We start from the raw sequence: 12,637 nt of genomic DNA, 5'->3' as shown, positions 1-12,637 counted from the left end.
AGAGCGGGGCTCTGCTAACCTGCTTCCCATGCCTTGCTCCATGGCACTGGGCTCACTGCTTTGCTGGCCAGCAGCAGCCACGATGCTTTCACAGACACCTCAGATGCTGGCAAAGACACTGCTCCCTGCACCAGGCTTGGTTTCTCTCTCCAAGCCATGGATACTGCCCAAAGCTGGGACATGATAGTTGGCTGAAGGTCTCAGCTGGTTTAGTGAATCCTAAAACATTGGTGTGGCTTCAAAACTATCAGCCTTTTTCGTGCTTTGTGTCCTACACTGCAACTTCAGAACATTTTCCCTACAGTCTCCCTTTGTACAGTCCAAGACAACGTGTGCTGTGCATATGATGCCATGGGGTGCATTGCCCTGTCCAGCCACCCTGCTCAGCTCAGCCCACTGGTGGGTCCCACCCAGACAAAACAGCTGCTCAAAACACCCATAGCTGAGCTAAGCATGGTATTTTCCAGAGTCTGCCATGCTTCATTACCAACACAGGCAAGCCAGTACCACCATACTCCTTCACTTCCCCAACCTGGGAAGAGGAAAACATTTAGAAATGGAAGGTACTAATTAAGAAGCACATGTTAAAAAAAAAAAAAAGTCAGTCCATTTTATTATACCTTGCTGACCTGGAGTTTCAAATCTCTTTGCTTCAAAAGGCAAAGACCAACCTCGATTAAAATAGTACAGATAGCATTGATTTTGAAAAGCTTTCTAGTGCTACACTGTGTTTGGATTGAATTGCCTTATTAATCTAGTTGTTATCAGTTTGATTGTATAGCCAGCTCCACAAAGTACCAACCTGCTTCCTAATCCTATTATTTACAAAACATTTTTCTTTGGGCTTCTGTTGGGATGTTTTCCAGTGATAAGTTGCATCTATATGTGCTAATGCCATCTTACTGGCTTATGCCATCCTTTCTCATTTTTTTGCTGTGAGATTTTCAAGCTGAATTTCCACTGTCTAAGACATTATATAGGTCAAAACACTCTGTGCTCAGATGTAAAGTGACACTGATTCATATATCAGAGGATAGAAAAGAAAAATTGTCTTATGTTTCAGGTCCAAATTTTCTTGGATGAATAATTTCTGACAAATCAGGTATGCAAAGACTCTTCTATTCACCCACTATGAATGGGCTGTTTAGGGGTTTTGCTTCTCTTTTCATCGTTTCCCACTTCTTAAATGCTTCTCTTAATTGTTGCTAGGTACGGTTCGGTCTCGCTTCGAGCAATTTCGATACGTGAAATCAAAGCTGCTTTGACTGAACAAGTAGGTCACACAGCCTCGTTGGGCGAGAGGATCTCTTAAGAACAAGCTTTATGCGTCCATATTCTCAGCCTTACAAATTAAAAAATGTGTTCTCCATGGATATTTTGCAATTCCCACCCCCCAAGTCCTGCCTCCCCCTTCAGCATCTGCGGTAGACAGTGCACATGGGAAGCTGGCATGAGAAACATAAACTAACCAGGAATTTCAGCCATACCCAACCACACATTTCATAAATCATAAAATTATGTGGGGTTGGAAGGGACCTTAAGGATCATCTTGTTCAAACCCCCCTGCATTTAACCACATTTGTGGAGCCCATTCCTGGTGGAACAAAACCTCTGCCTCTTCCTGACCTTGGGCAACCCAAGTCCCCCTCTTCTCCCTCCTCTGTATAAAAGAGAGATAATAGTCCCTTGGGGGTTTATTAAGCAGAATTTATCCATCTGAATTCCTCAGGAAGAGAGTTCAGAGTGCCACAATTTTTATCTGAGGGGTTCGAATGACTAACACTTACTAATTAGGTTTTCACAACCTACTTTTGTGTTACGTGCATTTTATGATCCTTGTTTTACAGCTGGGACACTGGGGGTGAAGTGGCTTGGCCTTTAACACTAAAAAATGAGCTCCACAGGAGCAGGTACTAGTGGCTTCCAGCAGACCTGTCCTCTTGAAAATGCTGCTTTTTACTTGCTGAGATCCAGTATGGCTCTTGCTGGGTGAGAGGGTAGGACACATGACTCAGAGGACCACGGGAATTGATCTGAAAAGGTCTCACTGTCCCAAAAAGCAGATGCAACCATTAGTCTCCTGAGATGGCTGCAGACTGTACCCATTAGGCAGTCTGTATCTATTTTTAAAAAATAATAAATCACAACTTATATTTACTTTGCTTTTTAAGGATTGCTCTGATGTTGTCCTCAAGACCAGAATTGCTGTTTTCTATCTGAAGATCACATGAGCACATTGCCAGGCCTGGCCAGGGACCACCCTCACACAATCACTGCCCTGCCAACCCACGGGCTCTCCCCAAGGCAGCTGTGCAGGGAGGGGATGTGGAGCAGGATACTCACAGCCCCTCTGCAGGACGCTGTGCCATGGCCAGAGCCCCAGTCACTGTAACTAACAGTTTTGGGATACACCATCCAGCCCCTGGAAATGAAGTATATAGATGGCCCCTCTCTTCCCAAACTTGATAGATTTGATCCTGCTGATCCTCCCAGTGCTGTAAAACATGGACCAGGACACAGGCTTCAACCCTAGGTCCTGTTCCCTTAAGTTCAGGGTTTGTGTTGAGACCAGCAGAACAGAAAATGTGACTCCAGGGTTTTTGGGGGAAAACTGTCACATTTCCAAGTTATCTACGAGAAAGACATAATTGGCTTCCCAGCTGAAACCGGTCCAGCTGCCCTGCAGGGTGGAAAACCAAAGGTGTCCCAAGAGACCAAAACGAGTAGGAACCAAGGCTAGAGGCTGGAAACCAGGATTCCTTGGAGATTGTATTCTAGCTTTCCATTTGCACATCAGGGTCTGGCTGAAAAGATGGAAAAAGGCCACATTCATTGTTAAGTCCTCTTGTGAGCTTCTCAGTAGACACTCAAGTGGTTTCTGTGGGGTTTAGGTCAAATCCATAACATGCTCTGCTGTCCTAGGAGAGACAAATTGGAAGAGGAAAGGCTGGCTAGCCCCACATGTAAACCAACTTGCAAATCAGAAACAAAAGCCAAAGCTAGACAAGAAGCAATGAGATCAGAGATGCATTTCTGAACCCTGAGATCCTGTACTCAGACATTCCATCGTGCACTTTCCTAGCACCACTCCCCCATCCAGGGATGCAGTTCTCATAGGCTCCAGTATCATCTCGTTTTCCTGCATCCCATCTCATAAAATGCCAGGAGGAGCTGGGACATCTGACTCTTGCAGATCATTCCTGTGACGTTTCACCAGTTGCTTTGGAGGCTTTCATCCAGGGATGTCGAGGAGATTGAGATGAAGAGGAGCGGTGACTGCACTCTCCTGGAGAGCAAGGTTCCCTCTGCAGAGATTAATTGGGAAGACATTTCTAAAGCGCTTGTCTGCTGGGACAGAAGATCCTGCAATATATCTTGATGAGATGTTCAAAATCGCACTTCAATGTGTTTAAAATCTCGCTTGATTATATTGTCACAGCTTGGCAGCCCAAGTGTCAAAAACTTCCTAAATATCAAGCGCTATTTTTAGTGTTCTGAGTTTAATTCTTTCTATCGAGTCATACAATCACATTTGGGAGACTGTGCCCATAATTGTGGCTTTCAGACACATCACCTGGCCCAGCTGGGGTCCCAATGCAGGTCTGGTACATAAGCTGCAGGGGCAGTGCTTGTGCAGCCAGGCACACTGATTCTGTGATCTTCCAGCAAGCCAAGGAGACTCATTGTAAGGCACCAGACGATGGAACTGCTGTTGCTCATGGTACTTGTTGTTACCCGCCTCAGGAAATGCAGATCTGTCAGTCTCATGCAAAGCAGCCTTGCTAATTTGGTCACCTCCTCCCACCTCCACCACACCACCTGTCCTGCAAGATCCTTCCCAGGGACCACAAGAAGATGGGAAGGTGGAAGGTGCTCAACATCTCTGCCTCTCAGGTGGGAATGGTGGGTCCACATCAGGTTCTGCGTAAATGTGAGTAGGACTTCACCCTGAGGTCTCTACCTGGCTGCAAGTCACAGTGTGTAATCATTGCAAGTTCTGCTGAGGACAAGATGGAATCAAGACACATGAGTTTGCAAAAGAGACATCTATTGCTTAACAGGGAATATGCCAATTAGTCTGAAACACTTATGTGACAAAATCAGAGACAAATCAGCAGGAATGGTGCAGCTCTGACTACGAATGGACATGAGGAATGGGAGGGAAGCCGGGCAGCCTGTCATGAGGATGCTGCTGGGGATCACTCCGCACTGGAGTAACCAAATCCTGCCTTGAGCTACTTGCTCTGAAGACCTGTAAAAGACAGGAAGATACTCAGAGCAGCCTGATGGTTGCTGCTGCCTACCAAGAAGCCACTGCCCAGGACTTCCAGGCTCTGCTCCCAAGACAGCATGAGCTTTTCCTGAGACAGAAAAGACTCTCTAACATAAGTAGAGTGTCAGCTCTCACATCCACATGCATTTGCCATAACATCAGCATGGCCTGACTCAATCACCCCGTGATGTTCTTGTTTTATCACTGCGCTAAAGACAAAATACTCACATGCTCACAGGGCTCAAATGTCACAGACCTCACCTACCCCCATCCTGCATACTGGCAGGACCTTATGCCCTCCCTCATCTCAAGTCTTCCATTAAAACTTTATCAGCTCCTTTTCATTGACTGCATTAATGAAACAGCCAAGAAAGAAACAGACATAGAAAAAGGCAAAAGGGATCCAGTGAGAAGCCTGAGACTGCAGTGTGTGTGTGTGTTTGTATGTTTAGCTTTCCTCTTCTGGATAGGAGAAGGGAAACAACCCAAGAGCTCAGGGAAGACTTAGAAAGGAGCTGAGACAAAAGCCTCACTGCTTACAAAACATGTCTACATTATACATTTTTCCTGAGATAATTTTTTCCACCAGGGAGCATAAGCAGCAGAGCATCACTCTTGCAGCAGAACCTGTCACCCTGAGCATCCATGTCCCAAAAGCCAGAAATCCCAGTGGCTTCTGCAGCATCTTGGATGCCACATACCTTGGGAAATGGGAATGGTAAAACATGAAAAGATATAGTGTCTTGAGGGGCTGTGGGCCTATGGACTCATCCTCCTACACCCATCTCTTGCCTCTTTTCCCACCGCTCTGTGCAGGCCCCTTGGAATACTCAAGGTCTCATGTGGTTTCTTCTATCCCTGTTGGTGTGGATGCTGAGGATCTCTTCTGGGCAGTGACATCCTCCTGGGGCAGTTCTGCATGAGCATCCTCAAAATAACATCTGGTGCCTACACAAAGAGGGCTGGGAGTGCTTGGATGAGATCTACAACCCACAACCAGCAATGGAGCTGTCCCAGGACCTGCACAGGGACTTAGTCCTCAGATGACAAAAGTCAAGTTGCCAAATATCAAAAAGCCAATAGTGGTTTCAGAGCTCGACCTCCTCTCTCCTCCCCCTGCTCATAAAGCTACACTGTGGAAATCCAGGCAGCAATAAGAAGGAGAAGTTTAATTACCAGCTGAGCAGCTGCTGGTTGGCAGTCGAGTGTGCTTCTGGGTGTCTGAAAAGGTGCTGGACATGCCTCATGACAATGCTTAACCTTGCAGGGGAAACATGTCCCCTTTTGTAGCCGCTGGCTGAGAGCTGAATGATATTCCTGAAGGTGCTGGTAAAGCCTGGGCTGGAGGTGACAGGTCACAGCATTAGAACCATCCTTCCATCCAGAGCTGCCAGAAAAGAGGTGATACCTGGAGCCCACTGTGACGCTGTTTGACTGAGGGGCCTTGAGAGAGCACTTCAAAACTCTGTGTGACTGGGACAAAATGTGCTTTTAAAAGCAGCCCTGCCCATGGAGAGGGCTGGTTGGGAGGAACAGTCTGCTCAGCACACAGATGGCCAGCCTAGGGTGGGTTTTGTGTTTGTTTGGGATATTCCCAGTGGATTTCTGTATGCAATAACAAGGACTTGATTTGCAGTAGCAACAAGAAAGAGTCCAGCACTTAAGTTTGGAAAGAGCTCTCATCCCGCACCATCGCCACTGCTCTGGCAGGTTTCAGCAGTGCCATGCCTGTCTCCCTGGATCAGCCCTTTCACTTCCCAATCGGAGCCAGTGCTGCTGCTGTTGATGAAGATGCACCTCCCAAGGCCGCCACCACCACCAAGGCTGCTGCACAGCCAGACAAGGATTTACAGTGGGAACACAAATAAAAAGGGGCTGTAAAGATACTATTTTTTTTTCTTCATTCTTCTATTGCATTGCAAGGGGCTGAGCAAGTGACACCAGCCTGCTCTGCTGTGGTGTTTGCTGAAGGACACCTGAAACTCTGCACCTACAGTGAATTTACTGTGCCAGGGAACTTCCTTGTTTCCAGAGGCAACTGGGGGTGGAAACCAGAGAAACAGCAAAATAATTATTATCTAATGTTGTACTTTGGGATTACTTCTTGCTGCTGAGGATGACCCAGGCCCAGGGAAAATAAATGAGGGAGGCAATTAGAAGTCTGGTTTGGAACAGCTGTTTTTTATAGCAACCATACCTGTGGATGTATTTAAGTAGTGCTGTTCTCAGGGATGAAAAAGGCAAAATACCTGCAGAATCACAGAACTATAGAATCATACAGGTTAAAAAAGACCTTTAAGATCACTGAGTCCAACCATCAACCCAACACTGCCAAGTCCAGCATGAAACCATGACCCCAAGTGCCACACCTACATGTCTTTTAAATACCTCCAGAGATTGTGATTCCATGGTTTCCCTGGGGAGCCTGTTACAATGTTTGCCAGCCCTTTTGGTGAAGAAATTTTCCTAATATCCAATCTAAACGTCCCATTTCCTCTTGTCTTATCATTAGGGCAGCCTGAAAGCCCAAGGAACGATAAAGGAGCTCCTGTTAAATGGTTTCCTTGAAGATCAAAAGCACATCTGTCACACAAGAGAAAACCAACCCCTTCAGTTCATCCACGTCTGGGAAAGGCTGGGAGGGCTCACGGTGGTGGTGGGATCTGCTGTGTCACTGCTGGCTGTGGTCCCAGGGTTCCCTCTCTGCCCACGAGCACAGCAGTAGCAGAGAGGAGCAGACACAGCACTGCTGAATCACTTAACCCCACCGTTAGCTGCTCAACAAGCCTTCGCTAAATGAACCAACATTTGAAACTCCTTGTTCTCTGCTGGGAGAAAAAGGTTTCCTTTGCTTTCCCAACCAGAATTGTGCATTTGTGGGGCTAGAGATGGGAAACAAAAAGCCCACCTGGGCAAAAGGGAAACTTGAAGCCCTTCTGGGAACACTTTGCTCTGTCTTCATTGCTCTAGTGTACAAACTGGCCTGTCTTTCGCAACTCTGCACCCAAGATGGGTTGGCTGGTGATGTGCAACCTCCTACCACCGCTGCCGCCCTCCTCACCAGCAAGCTCAGAAATTCCCTCCTTGGGGGTCTTGGAAGCTGCTGACAATCACTACTGGACTGAAGAGTACCTTTTCACCAGCTGTAATGGAAATCCCTTATTTGTGGGTTTTCTTTCTGTTCCACTGGCTTGCTTGGGGGTCTGCAAGCGTTTCCCACCCTGTTGCTCCCAGCCCTCCTGCTGGACACCGATTCCCTGCAGGTACCACTGCTCCTGCCATTCCCTCAGAGCTCAGTTTAAGGAAACAAGCTGTGGAGATTCATCTCCTTCAGCCTGCTCTAGGCAGGAACACAGGGGTTTGAATATGTCTTTGTGGCAGCCCCCTGTGCCCCTGCAGGGCTACAGGAGATGACAGAGCGTTTCATGGGGAGGAGGAGAAGCTCTGCAGCCAACCTGAAATCGGCTGCTTGAGTTCAGGTTATTGTCAGAAGAGTTGCAATGAAAGCCTACGCCAAGTATTTTCTTACTTAAATCAGTGCTCCAACACTGCTGTTATTTTCCAGCCCGATGCGTCACGGAGCTTTTATTAGAGCCCTGCCATACCCAACGAGTACAAAGGTCTCCTTTGGCTCCATTTACATGAATAGTTCCAGGGTGTCTGTGGGTTTCTGCCCTGCCGAGAGCTATTCCTCCTCCAGCCCAACCTGGATAATTGTTGGCTAGCATGCACTTGCTGTGCGAGCGCACAAAAGTGTATGTTGGTAGAATACAGCACTTTTTCCAGCAAAACTTCTTGGTGGAGAGCAAGTCTTAGACTAACTCTCAGTTAGGAGCAGTAAATCACAAGCTGCAAGACCTAAGCAGGACATTTATACCCCACGGACCAACCTTGACAAGGAGCATTACAACTATAGCCCGCTACAGACCACTCAGAACAAGCACATCAGCCACCATAAAGGACACAAAATCTCTCTTCCCGAGCCTTTGAAAGGCAGGCGTTAGAAAAAGGCACATGAGGAAAAAGTGGCAATTTACTGACAAGCTTCCAGTCAGGCCAGCAATATCAGAGACTCCAATTCGTCACTTAAAAGGAGCAGAATATAATTCCTCTTGTAATCAGAATGGAAAGGTATGTGGTCTGGGCTAGCAGGGAAAAGGTTGACTCATATTAAGACCAACCCATTACCAAGTGTCAAGTGCTCCCTAAGATGGCTCAGACGCTAATTCGAGAAGTCACCTGGTGGCAGCGGGTCACCAGCTCCCTCTACAGACAATCAGGACACAGCCGGACCCCTGCAGAACTGCTACGGCAGGCTTAGAATAACAAAGAGTCCCTTTAAACTGGAGCAGAATTTTCCTCCTCGCCACCGGCAATAATCATCCCACTCGATGCCGAGTCCTTTGTCTTCCTCTGTGGGGAGAGGTCTGTCCCTCTCCCCTGTCCCGGGGGTGGAGGAGGAAATGGCTGCGATCGCATCAGTGCTCCCCAAGACAGACCGCGAGCGCGTCTTTTGTTTCCTTCCAGGGAAACAAAGAGCCGGAGCGACGGATGGAAACATAGGCGCCACCGGGCTGCAGGAAAAGTTCAGCAGCCCGGAACCAGGTGGTTGTTCGGAAACATAAGTGCCAAGACCATTCACAACAGCAATACTTCACCGCGCAGCACACGCCGGCGACCGGGGAGCGAGCCAAGGCGAGCGGGGCGAGTCCGCCTCCCGCCCGCCGGCATCCCGCAGGACCGCCGGGCACGAGGCTCCAGCCGTACATCTATAGGTGACAGGGATGTAACAGCAGGAGAACCCGCGAGCAGGGGGGGCTGCAGGGTAGGAGGAACGGGCTAACGAGAGCCACGCAGCATCGGGAGTGAGAAACTGCTGAATTTTCATCCTTGCCCCGACATCTCTTTGTTTCAGCATCTCCTGGCTGCAGGAGGTTGTATAAGGATAACTAGAGGAGTGAGATGGGACTGCTCAAGGAGCAAACATCTTTCTCAGAAGCCTTTGGCAGGCATAGAAGATCCTAGCCGCCCTTGGCTTCTATCTCCCTTCACCTGCGATGCTGGAAACTTATTGTCCAAAGAAACAGCATGGGGTTTGGGGTTTTTTGTCCTTTTGCCAATAGTATTATATTCTTACTTTTTACCTAATGAACATTTTGTGTTTTCTTTCTGGAATTTCTCAGTATTTGTAGGTGAGAGAAATCTGTTCCCCCCTGTTCCCACACGTATGAGGCGCGTTCTTCCAAAGACAATCCAAATTACAGGCAGGGGGCAGGGTATGTGTAAAAGTGGGCAAGCTGTTCGCTCCTCACAATAATTAGAGAGTGTTTCGATGCCAAGGAAAAAGAAGAAAAGAGTTGCACCTGCCTGCATTTCCCAGCCCCCCTCAGCACCATGAGCCTGCCAGGGGACACCTGCCCAGCTCCTTCCTTCCCTTGCTGCTGCTCTGACCAAAGCGAGGGTGGTTTGTGGGCGTGTGAAGGAGAATGTTGAGCCACACGATCCATCAGCCAAATATTCCTGACGTGGGGGAGAACAGCACAAATACACAGTACCTGCCAAACCTCTCATGGAGAGGAGCTGTTCCCTCCTGGACACACAGAGAGCTCCTGGAAAACTTGGGGATGGTCTCTTCTCTACACTGTTGTGCACTTATGCTGTCACACAATTCCCTTTACCTACAGGACCTGTTGACAAAAAATGCTATTATGTGGCCCCCAAAGTTGAAAACCTTCTATCATGCCCTGATCTGCTGCAGATCAGGCACTCTGCTTTTCCATGTCACCCCAGCAATACACTTCAGCCAGATCAGAGCTTTGTGTTCACCATTCTTGGCACCATGGCAGCACACAGGGATCATGTGCCCTCTGTGACAGGCTTCTGTGCTAAGAGCTTATACTCTAAGGTGAGCAGTGTTTGGCCCCTTGCTGCGTTTGGGATGCAGGAGCTCATCAAACCTAAACCCCTCTGGAGAGGCAATGGGGAAAAGATGTGGGTGGGAGAGGACAAAGCAAGAGAAAGGGTCAGTTTGCCCTACTTCATGATTAAGTAATATATAATTAAGTAATATAGCAGAGTCCCACTCATGCTCTGTTCATCCCTATATGGGAAGCACAGCTGATGTGGGAATTAACATGTATCTGAGAGTACCAGACTGCTGGATGCCTCCTTCACCTCTGGTAGGCAAGGTGCTCCTCCCTTTTACCAGTTACCTTTTGCACTATAATTTCTGAATGCTGCATGAAACAAGCTGCTCACTGTTCCTACAGAACCCATCTGACCCTGTTGCCATTGCTGCTGCCACACTGCTTGGCAGTACTTCCTTGGAGGAACTACAGCAACAAACTCAGATGCCAGGGTTTGGAGATAAGCAGCCAACAAACATCCAATTTCCATACAATGTACAGAAAAGAGAGGAGAAAAAAAGACACAACACTGGGAATCCCTAATGAACCAGGGTGAAAAGCAGGACAAGTAAGTAACGAAAGAGAATAGATTTTCAATAAGGGCACAGCAAGTTCCAGCAGGCAGATCTAGCAGATAAGTGAGGGTAGAGAAGAAAGAATAGAAGCCAGAAAAAAGATGGGAGGAAAGCAAGAGGATCAGAGCAGCCTGTCCGATGGGGAGGATGCACCAAAAGCTTTTAATTTCCTTTATTATTATATAGATAGTGCCAGCTCATTGCAGAGCAACAATTCATCTACCCTGGTAACCTACAGTCTGGTGCTGGATGTTTCTGGACAAGGCTACTGACCTTTAAGCACTTCTTGCCTGTAGCACCCAATATAATATAACAATGAAACAATAAACAAACATCACTGCATTTCATTAATCATTTCAGCAAGGTGTTTGTTTTGATGTAACACAGTGGACAAAGCCACTTGGTTGCAAACAAAAAGGCCTTTGTGTCATTTGGGCACTGTGACTGCACCCCTCATTACCAAAATAATTTGTTTTTCCAAATTGCTGTAGTGAGTTCCTCAAGTTAATGCAAACCCTCCTCTCTGCATTTGTTCCTCTCATCCCCAAAGTTTCCAAGCAGACCTCAGAGATGGGGTTTATGGGGTGGGTAGGGCGTTGCTTCTCACACAAGGGCTGCTTTAGCCCCTGCCATACAGGGCACCTGCAGGTAAACACCTACCATGGAAGTGATCTGGAGGGGGTGATCACAAAGTCCCTAACGCATCCCATGGGGACACACCAGTGGGTTGAACTCTCCCACGCAGCTCCATCACCCAACTGGTCCCCGCTCAATCTCTCCCATCCCACAGACTGGTCCCTTATCCATCTGCAGACTGGTCCCTTATCCATCACCCCCGTGGGTTGGTGCTCTCTCCACCACACCCATCTGGACCAGCAGTGGCACTCAAGCCCCCTGGGCTGCAACTTGCCCCAGCAACCCTGCCCGGCAGACCACCTGCACCAACATCCTGCTTAGGGATGTGCTCCATCCGTACATCAAGACCTATGCCAAAACCCCTCTCCAGATCAGGATCTGCTCCAACATCTCTAATCAGACTGGTACCCGCTCCAGCATCCCTACCGACACCTGTGCTTGATCAAGCATTCCTACTTGGACCGTTACCTTAGCATCTCTAACGGGACTGGTACCTACTCCAGCATCCCTATCCTGACCTGTACCTGATCGAGCATCCCTACCTGGACCCGTACATTCACGTCTTTAATGGGAGCGGCACCTCCTTCAGCATCCCCACCTGGACCAGTTCCCCCTGCGTCCCTAACGGGAGCGGTACCTGCTCCAGCATTCCTGCCCGGACCGGTATCTCAGCTTCTCTAAAGGGACCAGTACCTGCTTCAGCATCCCCAGTCGGACCGGTAGCTCCGCGCCTCTAACGGGAGCGGAACCACCTCCCGCCCCCCTGCCTGGCCCGTGGCTGCCCCCCGGTCCCGCGCCCCATCCCGCCCCATCCCGCCCCATCCTGCCCCGTCCTGCCCGGGGCCGCCGCCGGCCCCGCGGAGCTGCGCGAGAGCGCAGCGCGCTCCCTTCCCACTTGGGCACGGCAAAAACCGGGAGAGCTGGAGACAAAGAAACTGTCCGGGCGCCCGCCCCCTCCGCCGCCACCGCCTCCTCCTCCTCCCCGGCCCCCCAGCCCCGCTCCGCTCCGCGCCCCTTCGCCCGCGCGGGGACCGGGGGTTTTTTACCCGCTCTCCTCCTCGATCTCCGAGATATCGGCGAAGATGAGGAACCCGACCAGCAGCGTGAGCAGCGCCAGCGTCCAGCCCCGGCACGGCAGCGGCATGGCTCCGGGGCTGGGCCGGGCTGGGCCGCTCCGCGGGGTGCGGAGCCCGGCGCCGCGTCCCGGCTCGGCGCCGCCGCCGCCCGGCGGGGCCGCTCCGCCCCTC

The 12,637-nt window shown here is 49.5% G+C and overlaps 1 protein-coding gene across 1 annotated transcript in view; it reads right to left on the bottom strand.

The window, feature by feature from the left end:
* Positions 1-12,600, bottom strand: part of ST8SIA2 (ST8 alpha-N-acetyl-neuraminide alpha-2,8-sialyltransferase 2) — a 32,206-nt gene extending 19,606 nt beyond the window's left edge. The window contains exon 1 of the mRNA XM_027688486.1: positions 12,437-12,600. Within this exon, the coding sequence (XP_027544287.1) occupies positions 12,437-12,534 (98 nt within the window). The 5' untranslated portion in view covers positions 12,535-12,600. The remainder of the gene's footprint in view (positions 1-12,436) is intronic.
* Positions 12,601-12,637: the final 37 nt, after the last annotated feature.

The sequence above is a fragment of the Neopelma chrysocephalum genome, unplaced genomic scaffold (assembly GCF_003984885.1).
Source record: "Neopelma chrysocephalum unplaced genomic scaffold, ASM398488v2 Primary Assembly neopelma1_75, whole genome shotgun sequence".
Taxonomy (NCBI): Eukaryota; Metazoa; Chordata; class Aves; order Passeriformes; family Pipridae; genus Neopelma; species Neopelma chrysocephalum.
The sequence above is the reverse complement of the archived record's forward strand: the minus strand, read 5'-3'. Positions and strand labels throughout refer to the sequence as shown.